The sequence below is a fragment of the Furipterus horrens genome, unplaced genomic scaffold (genome assembly GCF_987537825.1).
Source record: "Furipterus horrens unplaced genomic scaffold, mFurHor1.1.pri manual_scaffold_6, whole genome shotgun sequence".
NCBI lineage: Eukaryota > Metazoa > Chordata > Mammalia > Chiroptera > Furipteridae > Furipterus > Furipterus horrens.
In genome coordinates this window covers 185,377,868-185,393,421 of record NW_028327176.1, presented here as the reverse complement: position 1 = coordinate 185,393,421, position 15,554 = coordinate 185,377,868, and the positions used below count along the sequence as shown (strand labels likewise).

The 15,554-nt window shown below is 44.0% G+C and overlaps 1 protein-coding gene across 1 annotated transcript in view; it reads right to left on the bottom strand.

Moving 5' to 3' along the window:
- The window catches only part of TIAM2 (TIAM Rac1 associated GEF 2), a 120,144-nt gene that overhangs the window by 97,434 nt on the left and 7,156 nt on the right, over window positions 1–15,554 (bottom strand). The window contains exons 2-3 of the mRNA XM_090280011.1: window positions 5,181–5,291; window positions 3,052–4,218 (exon numbers count right to left, since the gene is read on the bottom strand). Of these exons, the coding sequence (XP_090136137.1) occupies window positions 3,052–4,212 (1,161 nt within the window). The 5' untranslated portion in view covers window positions 4,213–4,218; window positions 5,181–5,291. The remainder of the gene's footprint in view (window positions 1–3,051; window positions 4,219–5,180; window positions 5,292–15,554) is intronic.

The window sequence follows — 15,554 nt, the reverse complement described above, 5'->3', positions numbered from 1 at the left end:
TCAACTCTGCCATCCTGCTATCCACCACTACTTCCGGTCCCTCCCTAGGGCACATGGCAGGACTGCTTCCTACTCCCTCCCTCCACGTTAGGCATGGCCACGTCACTTGCTTTAGGTAAGCAGGAGGAACAGAGGTGATCCCTGTCACTTCAGAGTGGAACTTGAAGAGCGAACACATGGGTTTCTTTCCCCCTTGGCCACAACGGCTGGTCATGTTCCAGATGGTAACCGCTCCTGTGGTCTTGGGGACAGTGAAGACAAAGGTCACAGCATGAAGGAGAGATAAACTTGGCTTGTGCTAAGCCGCAGAGGTTTGAGGCCCTTTTGGTTGCTCAGCATGACCGAGCCTGCCCTAATGGACGGACCTGGGTCTCCCTAGGACAGGGGTAGAGAGTTTGTGGCCCCAACACATAGTCCTCTCATGTTCAAGTTCCCTCTCTCTCCCTCTCTTCTCCGCCCCCCTCCCCGCCCACGCTGTGTACATTTTTTCACTGACTAATCTGCTTTCAGGATCCAGCTCCCCAGAGGAATGGAAAGTCCTATAAAGAAATGGTTGCTCTATTTTCATCATTTGAAAAAAAAATTAAAGTGTGTCTATCCATCACGGTAAGACGTTCTGAACCCTAGCCCTGCCGGCAGACAGAGTTTATATGTAAGAGACCACGCATTTTGGGAGGTGGGGCTGCTTTACTATAGTACATTGTTATAAACTTCGCTCCAATGCACTAACTTTTCTAAGGATCTAATCCAGATTCTCACCTCAAATTGTGAAAGAAAAACAAAGGTACAGCCAACAGAAGTTCAAATTGTTCACCCTTATCGTTTATCAATTGTGGGAACACAAGCAAAACTAAAAAGCTGTCTTCATAGGTCACATTTTTAAAAATCCAAAATAGTTTATTACCTTCGTATTCAGCAACCCTAACAGGATTACTACTGGTCATTAGGACAACTGGCCAGGTGGCTGAGTTGGTTGGAGTGTCGTCCCATACACCAAAAGATGGCAGCTTGATCCCCAGTCAGGGCACATAGCTAGGTTGAGGGTTCAGTCCCTGGTCAGGGTATATGCCTAGCTTGTGGGTGCAATGCCTGGTCGGGGCACGTATGGAAAGCAACCAATGTTTCTCTCTCACCTTTCTTTCTCTCTCTCTCCTTCCCTTCCTTCCTCCTTCCTCTCTTTCTAAAAATCAATAAACATATCCTCAGATGAGGATTAAAGAAAACACAACACCCTAGTTGGCTAAGCGGGAAAAGCACATGTCTAAGGTTAAGCAGAAATGGCATGGGCCCCAGCTTCTCCACTCACGAGCCATGTGTCTTCAGGAAGGACCCGCAAACACCTTGAACCTTAGCGTCTTCGTTTTTAAAATGAGGGGGAGTCTTTTCTAGCTTTCAAATTCAGAGTCTTTGATTTTAACCAGCCTGTGCTCAAAACAGGCTTACAAATCACTCAGAGTTAAGTCTTGGGGTGATACAGAACTGACGGAGTTTCCCTTCTCATGCGGGGGCCGGGAAGGGAGGGCCTGCATGGGACCCAGCGGGGTCGATACACACTGGCAACGGGTCTGCTTTTGAACTGAATTGAAACTGACGCTAAATGAGACTCAGCAGAGCCATGTGCAAGCCAGGCCACAGCGTAGATGACAGACACACTCCGTGCAAATAAGAGATGTGCCATCACTGGCTGAATGCCAGTTATCAATTAGGGGTCACAGTAGATGACAGTTGAGCTTAACTCAGCGAATGTAACACTTGACTCGAAAGGACACCAAGGCTGTCTGTGTGGGACTGAAGCCCCAGAGAAAGTGGGCACTGTCTCTCCCCTTATGCTCAGCTGCTGGCAGTTGTTTGGAAAATGAGAGCGGAGAGAAAAAGGTCAAAGAAATCTCCACCATTAAGGGGCTTGGCGTGAAGAGGTGATGATGAAGGAGTAAGCCAACTAGTCCATTCAGGGTTACGGAGAGTTGGTAACAGGACGGTGACCATCTGTTCTGTTATCTCTGTGCAAAGGAGGAGAAAAGGGCAACAACCTGCACTATTCGAGGGGTGGGGGAGGGGCGCACCTCATACACAAGAAGGAAGTAACTATTGATAAGGGTGGCCAATGTTACAGATCTGAAACCATCTGCTCAGGGCAGCGATATTATTTTCTTCCCCTAAAGCTGTATAAAATTTTATAATCATGTTTCTGTCCAGGGTGGTTAAAATGCAATTCTACTAGAGACCAAATGTCCACCAAATTCCCTTCAATAATGACATAGAGTGAGCTTTTTAAAAACAGGTTTCTCCCTCCTCTAAATAATTGAAAGTCAAAACAAAACACACAACAGCAATAAACTAAAAACTTAGCTCTTACCACTAGTTAGCTAAAGAGGCAAATTGTCCCTTTCTTTTCTGGTGGTCAAGCCACTCTTTTCGCTCTTCAAGCTTCACAAACCATTAAAAGTATTGTTCTTACCATCGTGATTCTTATTTTAGCATCACTATCATATCATCGCCATTACATGTTCTCAGGGACAAGATGTTTCCCAAACCAACCGTGAGCTGCCCCCGTAAGGAGGTGCTGAGACATACATATAGATAGATCATCAACTTTTTTTTTTTGATGTACCAACTTAAGTATAGAAATTTTACTTTTCTCAAAGTCATATCAAGTCCAGGAAGGCTACCGCTCCCAAAATAACAGCCATATCACCCCCTCCTTTTTGGACGGGCTTCAAGAATGAGCCCTAGGAAAATTGTCGGATGACCAGCTCATTGTGGGATTCTCTCCCACGCTGCGCTTTCTAAGAACACAGTGGCCGCGCCCTGGGGTGAGGCTGAGGAGCTCCTACCAGAGCCCATGGGTGAGATGGAGCAGAATCTGGGACTGAAGGTGTGGGTTAGGAGTGAAAACGCACATCTGAAGCAACAGGGGACGTAAAATCTCACCACTGCCAACAGGACTGCCGGGCCCGGCCCGCTGCAGCCTCGGGACCCGTTTGCCCGCATTCCCGTCTCACAGAGAGAAACGCAAGGAGCGTCTTCCCTGCGGCTGCCGGGCGGACTCACCTGGAGCTTCCTTTTCTTTCTGGAGAGGCTTCCTGTCCAGTCGCTGATGCGGCGCATCCTGGCTTTCAGGGTGTCCTTCTTCGCAGCATCCTCGGTCAAGGCCTTGGACTTCCTGCAGGGGAGGGTGAACGACGCGTACTGGCCGGGGTCCCTGGGCCCCACTCGCGATGGCACGTCCATGTCAGAGGCGAAGGACACGCGGTGGCTGAGGCTGGCGGGGGCGCCAATGGACTCATCCGAGAGCCGGATCCCGGAGGGGGCCAGGCTCCCCAGGGTGGCCTCTGGGTAGAGCCCCCGGAGGGAGGACAGGGAAGAGCTTTGGTTGAAAGGCTTCGGGGCGTCCCCGGGTGGGAAGCCCGCGTGAAGGCTGGGCTCCAGGGAGCCGGGGGCGGGGAAGGGGCCCTCGGCCTCGCTGCTCTCGCAGGCGTGGCCCCAGGGGGAGTCGTACCAGGAGGACTCTGAGCTCAGGGAGCTGCCCTTGCTGGAGCGCGGGCGCGCGTCGGCAGGAGAGAGGCGCGGGCTGGGCGGCGCCTGGGCGCGGGGGCCCGGGCTGGGCGAGTACCGCAGCAGCCGCACGGGCCCGCCCGCCGCCTCCGGGGCCACCTTGCTGTGGTGCCCGCCGCCGCTGTGGAACTCCACCCGCAGACAGCCGTCCAGCTTCCCCAGCGTCTTGATGAGCACCCTGGGGCTCTTCCGGTCCTCGCCCGGCGGGGTGGAGGCGATGCTCTCGTCTCTCCCGTAGCAGTTGAGGAGGTGGCCGCTGCAGTCCTTCGAGGCCACGTGGTTGTCCGCGCGCTCCTGGCCGACACAGTGGAACCCGTTCTCAGGTGGGAATGCAGCGCGGTTGCCCAGCAGGTCGCTGGCCGGGCCATTGGTCCTGTTCTTGGAGTAGGCATTGCCCTTGGGGACTTTGCACGCGGGCCCCCCGGGTCTCGAGGCGTAAGGCTGGTTACTCTTAAAGTGAGAAAGGCAGCTTCGGGCCAGCGACCTGGACTTGTAACCCGCTCCGCCGCCTCCGTGACCCCAGCTGTGCAATGACTTGTCATCCTTTGCATGAATGCTGCGGATTTTCAGGGAGCAAGGCTTTTGCTTAGCACCAGTAATAGTATTGCTATGATTTTTAGATCCTTGAAATGTATACTGACTCTCGGAGTTCCCCATTTTAACCTAAATTAAGAACAGGAGCATCAGTAAGAGTCATGACCTAAATCACATGCCATATGACACAACTTTCTAAAAATAGAAGGATGATCTTCACCTTACAAAGGAACCAAGCAACTTCTTTCTCTGCCTGAGAGTACTCAGAGAAGCAGGGACAAGACTTAATAAGCGAACTGGTTCTCTACCTTGTGCAAGCAAGTCATTAGCCAGAGAGACAATATTGCATGCTCATGTGCTAGTTAAACACATAATTTGTTGTATGAGTTAATCCAGAAATTGAACTGGCATAAAAAGTAGTATAGACCAGAGACTTCCTTTAGGCTTGGTGTTGGGAGGCTTTGAGTCAATGATTCTTGAAGGGAAAAATTGAGGGGAAATATTTTTATTCTATCAGTGATTTTTCAATGACCAGAGAGATATATTTTCACGATACATCTACTGCATACCAATATAGGAGATTACTACTCAAAAAACTACATTTATAACATAACTCTAGCTTTCATATGTCACACAGAGTAGAAATATCACACACACACACACACACACACACAAAGGCTAGAAGTCCTCAAAATCTAGGCTGAGATGAAAAAGAGGAGAATAAATAGGAGTCCTCATTTAGGGCAGAAAAACATTTTAATAAAATGAATCTCTAAACCTTTCATAAAGATTTTCCCAATAAGTCTATTAGTATATCCAAACTCAATGTGAAATTTGATCCAAAACTTCCCCCCTCAGTTTTAGTAAAGCTGTAGGTGAGGCTCCCAGCTATGTTTCCAAATATATTCAGTAGGATTCTAATTCTTTTCTATCAAAAATGTACAGCCACAAAACCAACGTCAAATGGACTTTCTTTTCTATGGTGGTGGTTATCAAATGCATTTTAAAACAAAAATAACTAGACCAAATACTGAAACCTTTACTTATTACCTTCATCACAGTCATGCAACTTGACAGTGAGCTGCATTTACCTGCAGTCCGGCTTGTGCTCCGAGGGAGATTAATGGTCAGTGCGCTTTACGTGCTCCTGGGAGCAAGGCAGCATGGTTAACACGCGCAGCAAGTGAGTCCATGAAATGACCCTGAAAAACAGAAATGTGAGAACCTCTGTCAAGCATTTTACATCGGGTTCCCCCAAAACAAAAACAAAGCATTAATGTAAATTATCTAAAGAAACGACTGCTCTATACAGATTCACTGTCAAAATAATAGATGAAATGTCTGTGAACTGCCTGACTCATCGGGTTGTTTGGAAGACGTAAGGGAAGCCAGAGCCGCCCATCCAGTCTTATAAAGGCCATTAACTCAACACACAGTCTGCAGTCAAAGGCATGCCTTTGTTTCAGGGGTGAACAGGTGAAAGCGCTGGAGTGAGTCATGCCTCATCTGTCACCGCTACTAGGAAAACAGCTCACAGACTCACCACACTGACAACACTGCAGGAGCATCACCCTGACATGACAAGAAACTTCATTGTTCTCTGTTTGGCTAGGCAGTAAAAACAAAACCCAAAATGCTGAAACACAGCAGAATAGTCCTTGGCCAGAATAACTTGGCTCACAGAAGTTGACCCCATAAATAAGATTAACCATTTTCCTGAAGCACATGTTTGGGCCACACTGCACAAGAAGTAGGGGCAGGAGGCCCGCCATTGAGGAGAGAAGAGGGGCTGGGGGTGCTGCCATCTGGCAATGATCATGGCCAGGACACAAAGCCTTTATTTTCTCTGCAGACAGAAAGCAGAGCTGTGAGGAGTCAATAGTGAATTTTTTTTGTTCTTTAAAGTAAAGAAAGAATTATGAACAACTATACACCAACAAACTGGACAACTTGGAAGAAATGGAAAAATTCTTAGAAACATACAACTCACCAAGATTGAATCTGGAAGAAATAGGAAATCTAAATACACCAATTACTAGTAAGAAGATTGAATCATTTAAGAAAAAAAATCTTCCAACAAATAAAAACCCGGGACCAGATGGCTTCACTAGTGAATTTTACCAAGCATTTAAAAAGAAGGAACATCAATCCTTTCCAAACTCCTCCAAAAAAGTCAAAGAGAAGGGAATATTCCCAAACTCACTTTACAAGGCCAGCATTACCCTGATGCCAAAGCCAAAACTACAAAAGAAAACTACAGGCCAATATCCTTGATGAATATAGAGGCAAAAATTCCTAATAAAATCCTAGCAAACAAAACTCAGCAGCACGTTAAAAGGGTCATACACCATGTCCAAGTGGAATTTATCTCTGGGATACAAGGGTGATTCAACATATACAAATCAATCAAGGTGATACATTGCATTAAAAGAATCAAAGAAAAAAATCATATGATCATCTCAATAGACACAGAAAAAAATGGTTGACACAATTCAACATCCGTTCATTACTAAACCTTTCAACAGGTTAGGCACAGAAGGAATGATGTGTCTCAGCACAATCAAGGCCATATATGACAAGCCCACAGCTAACATCATACTCAATGGTGAATGGTTGAAAGCTTTTCCTTTAAGATCAGGAACAAAAAAAGGGTGCTACTCTCACCATTGCTATTCAGCAGAGTGCTAGAAGTTCCAGCTAAACAATCAGGCAAGAAAAACAAATACAGGGTGTATCAGAATTGGAAAGGAAGAAGTAAAATTGTCTCTATTTGCAGATGACATGATTTTTTATATAGAAAGTCCTAAAGACTAAACCAAATAACTTAGATATTGTAGTATATGAAATTAACATACAACAATCTGTTGTGTTTCTATACACTAATAAGTTTTCTGAAAAAGAAATGAAGAAATCTATCCAATTTATAATAGCATCAAAAACAATAAAATACTTGTGAATAAATTTCACTAAAGAGGTGAAAGAACTCTACTCTGAAAACTACAAGACATTGATCAAAGAAATAGATGAAGACAAAGAAATGAAAAGGTATCCTGTGTTCAGGAACTAAAAGAATATTATTAAAATGTCAATACTACCAAAAGCTATCTATAGATTCAACGCAATCCCTATCAAGATTTCTAATGGCATCTTTTATAGAAGTAGAAAAAATTACCCCAAATAGCCAGAGAAATCCTGATAAAGAAGAACAGAGTAGAAGGCATCACAATTCCTGATTTCAAGTTATAGTGTAAAGCTACAGTCATCAAAGCAGTATAATACTGGCATAAAAAGGCAAATAGATCAATGGAACAGAATAAAGAGCCCAGTATATAAGGTCAACTAATATTTGACAAGGTAGTCAAGAACAGTCAATGGAGAAAAGACAGTCTTTTCAATAAATGGTTCTGGACTAATTAACGTTTACATGTAAAAGAATAAAATTGGGCCCATATCTTATACCACTCACAAAAACTAACTCAAAATTAAAGACTCAAATGTAACTCCTAGAAGAAAGCATAAGTAGTACACTCCTTAACATTGATCTTGACAATAATTTTTTTTTCATAGACGCTGAAATCACAAGCAGCAAAATAAAAAATAAACAAGTGAGACTATATCAAACTAAAAAACTCCTGCACAGCAAGAAAAACCATCAACAAAATGCAAAGACAACCTACAGAACGGGGAAAAGATTTGCAATCTATATTCCTGGAAACGGGTTAATATCCAAAATAGAGGGGGAAAAACCCACAAAATAACCCAATTTAAAAATGGGCAAAAGACCTGGACGGACACTTCACAAAAAGACATAAGAAAGTCCACCAGATCCACAGAAGATGTCCAACATCATTAGTCATTAGAGAAATGCAAATTAAAACCACAATGAGCACAGATGTGGAGTAAGGGAAACCCTTCTGCACTGTTAGTGAGACTGCCAATTGACGCAGCTGCTATGGAAAACGGTATGGAGGAGCCTCAAGACTCAACAATAGAATCACCATATGATTCAGCAATTCCACTTCTGGGCATATTTCCAGAGGAAATGAAGACACTGACTTGAAAAGATATCTGCCCCGCCATGTTCATAGCAGAATCATTTACAAAAGACAAGAAATGGAAACAACCTAAGTGCCCCCCGACAGATGAAGGGATAAAGAAGCAGTATCATGTGCACACACACACGCAATGGAACATTACTCAGCCATAAAAAAAATGAAGCTCTACCATTTGCAACAACATGGATGGACCTCGAAAGCAATATGCTAAGTGAAATAAGTCAGAAAAAGACAGACACTGTATGATCTCACTTATATGTGGAATCTGAAAAAAAAAAAAAAAAAAAGAGCAAACTCACAGTAAAGACCAAACTTATTTCCAGAGGCAGAGGGTGAGGAGAGGGGAAATTGAACAAAGATGGTCAAAAGGCACAAACTTCAAGTTATAAGGTAAATAAGTACTGGGGTGGTAAAGCACCACGTGATGACTGTAACTAACACTGCTGTATGATATATAGGAAAGCTGTTAAGAGAGTAAATCCTATGAGTTCTCATCACAAGGAGAAATTTCCCTGTTTTCCTTTTATTGTATCTATCTCAGAAGACACATTAGTAGAACCTATTGTGGTAATCATTTCACGATATACGTAGTCAAGCCATCATGCTGTTTGTGTTAAACTGACACAGTGATGTACGTCAATTACTTCACAATAAAACTGAAAAAAAAGTATTTGTAATTGTGGTAAAATACACATAAAACTTACCACCTCAGTTGTTTTGAAATGTACAGTTAGTACTGTTAAGCACATTCATGTTGTTATGCAATCAGTCTCAAAAACTTATTTTATCTTGCAAAACTAAAGCTAGATCTCCATTAAATAGCAATTCCCCAGCCCTGTGTCTCCTTCTCCCCAGCCCCTGGGAAGCACCATCCTATTTTCTGTCTCCATGGGTTTGGCTGCTCTGGTCCCTCATGTAAGTAGAATCATACATGTGTCCTTCGGTGACTGGACTACTTCACTTTGTATATAATGTCTTCAAGGTTCATCCCTGCGGTAGCCTGTATCAGACTCTCCTGGCTTTTACAGGCTGAATGATGTGCCGTTCGTTGTGTGTAGCTACCACGTGCTGTTTATCCACTCATCTGCCGGTCGGCACTTAGATGGCTTTCTGCTCTTGGCTGTTGTGACTGATGCTGCTATACACATGGATGTACAAACACCTGTTGGAGGACCTGCTTTCACTTCTTTTGAGCATATATCCGCAGGTGGGATTGCTGCATCGTATGGTAGTTCTATTTTTAATATCGTGAGGCACCAGCATACTGTTTTCCTTGGCCATTGTACCGTTTTACATTCCCATCGGCAGCACACAGGGTTCTGATTTTTCTACATCCTCACCAGCGCTTGTTATTTTCTGTTGCTGCTTCTTTTATAGTGGCCATCCTACGGGTATGAGATGACATCTTAATATAGTTTTGCTCTGCGTTTCCCTAATGGTCAGTGATACTGAACATGTTTTCATGGCCAGTTAGCCGGTTGCATAGATTCTTTGGGTCAACAGTGACTTGTAAAGTTAAGGAAACACTGGCTCACGACCCAAGTTTCTCCAGTAAGGCCAAAGGTACAAGTCTGCCTGAGACTATCCACACGCATACATTTTAAATTTAAAAAAAAAGAAAAAGAAAAAAGAATAGATGTCAACAAGATTCCCCACTCAGGCATCAGCAGGAGATCTAATAGCTCATTTGAGTCATGAAGACTGACACCAGCCTCTACCGAATGAGGCCCGAGGGCTGCCCGCTCTGCTGCTGACTGCCCTCACAAACATCTGGAAGGCTGGCTGGGCTTGCGGGGTGAGCACACAATACAGTGGACAGGTGATGTGTTGCGGAACCGTGCACCTGAAACCTGTATGAGCGTATCAACCAGTGTCACCCCAATAAACTCAATAAAAAGGAAAAATAAAAGAATAAAAGACTGGAGAGTCACTGGCTGAGTTGTCTCTGAAAGCTGGCCCCATGACATTTCTGACAAGGCAACTTGACCCCAAGAACCCCAGCTACACGAGCTACACTTTAGAACTTAGGGAGCTGAATAAATGTGGCCAGACACTCCTGGCTGCTGCCTCTGAGACCCCTCGCTGTGAGCTGATCGGAGTGAGTTTTGTGTCGGTTACTTAGCCCAGACCAAGGGACGGGGTCACGCTGAAGGTGAGAAGCTCCTGGGCAGCCCACTGTGTCAGCGTTCAGCACTCGAGGACACACAAAGGCCCCATTCAGAGCCACCGAATGGCTCTGGGTTGGAAGCTTACACCCGAGCAGCAGGTGATAACCAAAACTCATTGTACTACTACTACAGAGTTTGATTTTTTTTTTTACTGTATCATGTTCTACTTCAAAAACATAGTCCTGGACCCTGTCTTGACAAGGCACTGGTCACTCAAGGCTAGCAACTTGGGAGCACATATAAGCATTTAGTAAATACCTGTTGACCTAAATGAGAGCAACTTCATGTGTGAGGAGGTTGATTTGGGCACAGACCTACGCAGGAATCACTCCTGACTGAGTCTGCCCGGAAGATCAATGTACAAAACCACAGGGAAATGTCTCAGTAATTAATATAGCGCTGCCCCCAGAAAAGCCAAAGCGGGTGAGCGAGGGGTGATAACAATGTGCGTGTTACCTACAGGTAATGCTGACCAGCTGTTCAATATCTCCAGTCAACCTTGCCGAAGAAAAGCAGCCTTGAAATGTGGCAAGAAGAATGCATCCGATATTTACAAGGACTTGACTAACGGGAAGCATCATCTCCGAGGGAAACCATGGAATTGGTGTCCCCGAGGAGTTTGGCAAATTGAACAGATACTTATCTGTCCTGCCTCAGCTGGGATTTTTGTCTGGAAGCAAGACAATGAATAGGTCAAATTTTCAGCACCCCTGTTCCCTGGATTCATTTCCGAAGGGAATTTGATGGTATTCAAGTTAAAACTTCTTTTGTTGATGGGGCCTAAAAAGATCTAAACAACAGACTTTCTGTGAGCCCCCTTTTTAAAAAAGAAATAGTTAAAAGTCCCCTATGTCTTTAAATAGAAAAAAGAAATATATATAAATATATACACACACACACATTAGGTATACCAACCTGCAATAACAGTGCATTATCAAGTATACTAATGTGCCCTGAGGCCCAGAGCTGACCAAGAGATAATTTAAGTGAAGTCTCTCCGGAATAAATAATTATATGGCACTAAGACTGTGTGAACTTGGCAAAAATTGTATGCTGTGTACACACTTTCTATAATTATTTTTAAATTATTGAAAATATTAGAATATTAAAATATTGACCAGAATCTCATGAACCTAAAAAAAAAAAAAAAAAAAACCTCGTCTTTCCTTTTCCTAAATCCCTTTTAATCCCCATCATTTGAATGTACTATGTAGCTTTTAAGCTAAAATCATAAACAAGAATGGAACATTTTTTCATTGTGATCAATTACCCACCCCGGAAACATGGAGCAACGTGGAGGAATTCTGCAAATATGTCATCGCAATCCCGGCAGCCACTGCGACTTACTGAATCCCAGAGCAAAACAGCTTTCAGGAGGAAATTCAAGGTTTACCTTTTCTTCACTTGCCTTCGGGCTGCCTTGAACTGATGTATCAGGTTCCCAAAATCTCCACTTGCACCAGCGGAGTTTCTAGCAAAGGACCCTAAAATCCTCCCGCTCTGCTTTGTCTCGGGCCCTGGGCCAGCTGTGCAGATGGAGCAACTCTGCGGGGGGCCAAGGGGCAACCCCCGGTGGGCCAGACGGCGCTGCACGGAGGGCTGGGGGCTCACAGTGGCAGGGAGCGGAGCAGAGGCGCAGGGACACTGCACAAAAGCAGACTGGCGGCCGCGCAGGGCAGATAGGGAAGCTCAAGTTCTACATCACGAGACCCCAACAAGGTTTCTAACATAATTCCGGAGAGTTTTATACTGAAGTAGAAGCCTCATCATTGTCCCAGGCAAACATTTCGGGTAGTGATAAGAGCTCGGAAAGAGATAAGAATAGGATAAACCATCATTAGCTGTAACAATATCTACCAGGTTCCCCTTATTTTCGGGTGGGGGGCTGGAGGGAACTTTAATCATTAAGGAGATAAGTCTCAGAATCCTAGTCTGGTTTGTGTCAGAGAATTTGGGTTTAAGACCTGCTTCCATGTCTTAAATAGCATGTAAGTCTTTGCGCAAATTATTTGTATCACCTGAATCTCATTTTCCACATCTGCAATGTGAGGATAAAAATATCTACCCTACCTACCTTATAGATTGAGAATCACATGTGAAAATATATGTGAAACTGGAAAAGAAAAAAAAAAACTGAAATGCAAAACAAATTTACAGTGCTGTTAATTTTTATCCATAAATTTCATCTTATGTACTATAATATCAGAGCTTATAATCTGCTGTTTCAGATATTTTATTAACTATTACATTAATTATTGTATGTTTATATATACACAGGGTGGAACAAAAGTAGGTTTACAGTTCATATGGAAAATAATACAATAATTAATAAATAATAATACAAGAATAAACGGTTTTGTGTACTCACAACTGTAAAACTACTTTTGTCCCCATGTATGTTTGTATTTATACATATAAGTATGTATGAATATAAATCTGGAATTTTCCAAGTTCCAGTGTTAGCACCTGTTTGATGTTGATCCATTTCCCAAATTACTGCTGTCATACAAACTACCTAACTTGTCAGACATCTGTCAAATGTCAACAAAAACAATGACACAGCCATGTACTTGTATTATGAGATACTTGTGTTCGAAAATGTAAAAAAAATAACCTAAGTGCTAATTGAACAGCTGGCATTACCTTAATGCAGCCATTCTCAACCAGGATGATCCGGCCCCCAGGGGACATCGGGCGCTATCTATAGATATTTTTGGTTGTCACAACTGGGGTCGTGCTACTGGCATCTCATGGGCAGAGTTCAGGGATGAACTCTATAACCCACGGGACAACCCCCACAATAAATAACCACTTGGCCCCGCAGTCAATAAGATTAAGGCTGAGAAACCCTGGCTCAGTTTCATTGCCCTTCTCATTAAAAACACTGACGTACAGAACAAATATGCCTAAAACGCTAAAACGAAAGCATTCAAATCAAGCATCCAACTTACAACTCTATAAACATGGCCCACGCCTGCTTCTCTCACCTCGCATCAATGAACGGCACTCAGAACCACGACCTGAATACAAAGACTTGAAGGAGCGCATTGCTAATCATTAGAAAACTCGAACCGATTTGTATAAAGAGGCAGGCAAAGAGAACATCTGTTCTCCACAGGAACAGTGCTTAGGGAGGGTAATCCTTGTGAATGAAGTGGGCAGAGAGCAAGCTGCCGGCCAGGCCTGAAGAGCGAGGCGCCCGCCCGCTGTGGAGCTCCACTGGCTCTATTTCAGTCCAGCAGAGCCCCTTCCAAATGCTTATTATCAGATGAATGGAAAAAACAATGAGCAGCAAGGAAGGCCCAGGGACAGGAGCTCAGGCGGCAGGCATGGCTGGCATTCGAAGGGGGAAGCAATAAATTCCACGGAGACAATAGCCCAGCTTTCCGCAGGGTTCACCACCTTAGTAAGCCAGCTTGTCACAGGCAGGGTCTCAGCACGCACACCTGTTTTATCAAGAATTCTTGCACCTGCAGCATCGCTTACAGAAGTGTTTGTCCAGCTCTGGGTCATGACCCACTGTTGAGTCATGAAATTCATTTAAAGACTTGCTACTGGTACTTTTAAGTGAATAGAACAGAATCAAAATAGCAGAGAATATAATAAAATGAGATAAAATACAAGAGAGCATTCCAGCAAGGGTAAAAATTGTTTTATGACACTAAATTCTTATATGTGTTTATACATTCATCTGTTATTTATATTGGGTTGTGAAATAAAAGTATGTATCTTGAGAAATGGTCCTGAGAAGAATTTGAAAAACAATGACATAAAATCACAAGTGGCAGTTTTTCCAGAAGGGCACATTCCTTTTAATAAGATCCAAAGACAACCAAAGCCTAGAAAGTCTCAAAACATTTGCAATTCCTTGCCCACCACCACAGGCCTGAGGTCCTCACCCTTTTGCGTTCTACAGCTTAAGAGAAACAATCCGTGGACAGTCACATTCTTCCTATGAAAGTTAAAAATGACACCCCCCCCCCAAAAGAAGTTAACCAAAGAACTGGGTCTTGAAGGATGCGTGGGATTCTACTAGAAAAAGAAAGAGAAGCAAGACCTTCCCGGGAACAGAAGACAGGACATACAAAGACACGGCGCTCCATACTGCTTGCTGAATTCATAACTGACTGAATCAACAAGAGAACTAAATGCAGAGAGCCACCCCACCCCTCCCCAACGCCACTTATTCAGGAATGTGATAAGGGCAGCAGGGTCTGAGCTCGGGGGTCAGAGACAAAGTTTAGAGAGGGGAGTGGGAGGTCAGGGGAAGGCAGAGTGAGGGAGAGAAGGCCGGGGAGAACCTGGACAATCATTTGCCCATGACCCCCACCCCAGCGCCCTCAGAAGCACCGCAGTGTGACCTGTGTCCTGGTATCTGCCTATCCTCCTATACCATCTGGGAAAGAAGCCACAGTATCCAACAGCTCAAGGATAAGTACATGAGGCGGCATTGACTAAGAAGGAAATGTTCTTCGTGAAACTTGGGAGACTGAAGTGAAATCAGTTCCACCGACCAACTTGACTTTTTGGAGACCCTCCTCTACCTGTGTGCTGGGCTCTACAAGAAAACAAAAAGGATGTACGATCTGATCTCTTCCCCAAGGGGCGCATGGGCCTGTGCAGGCGGGGAGCGATTATGAACGCAAAACGTTTGTAGAATCAATAGCGAGTTTATGGCAACTTGAGCAGGATTGAGTTTATGAGGGCGGTGAGACCAACAATCCCACAAATATTACTGGTATGTTTTTGGAATGTCAGTAAGTGGAGAGGCCCAGCTATATCCGAGCTATCACAGAAACTGAAAATATTTCAGGGATTGTTTTTAAATCACCTTTTCCACCAAAATTACAGTTACTATGGCCTACAATTCTTTTTTAAGAGAGAAAGGAAGGGAGAGAGACAGACAGACAGACAGACATCTACTTGTGTTCCACTTATTTATACCTTCATTGATTGATTCTTGTATGTGCCCTGACCAGGGATCGAACCCTCAACCTTGGCATATCACGATGATGCTCTAACCAATTGAGCTACCCGGTCAGGGCATAGTCTAGAATTTTTAAACCCTAGTAAAGATAACAACGCTTTTATTTTTCTTCTAGAAATGCTCAAAGTGCCTTCATTTCGCACATAATTATACACCCTCTTCCTAGCATTTTATTTTAAATATATCAAATGTTCGGTCCCACTCTGCCTTGTCTCCCAAATCCACTTCAAGTCTCACCCAGAATTTGGCCAATGT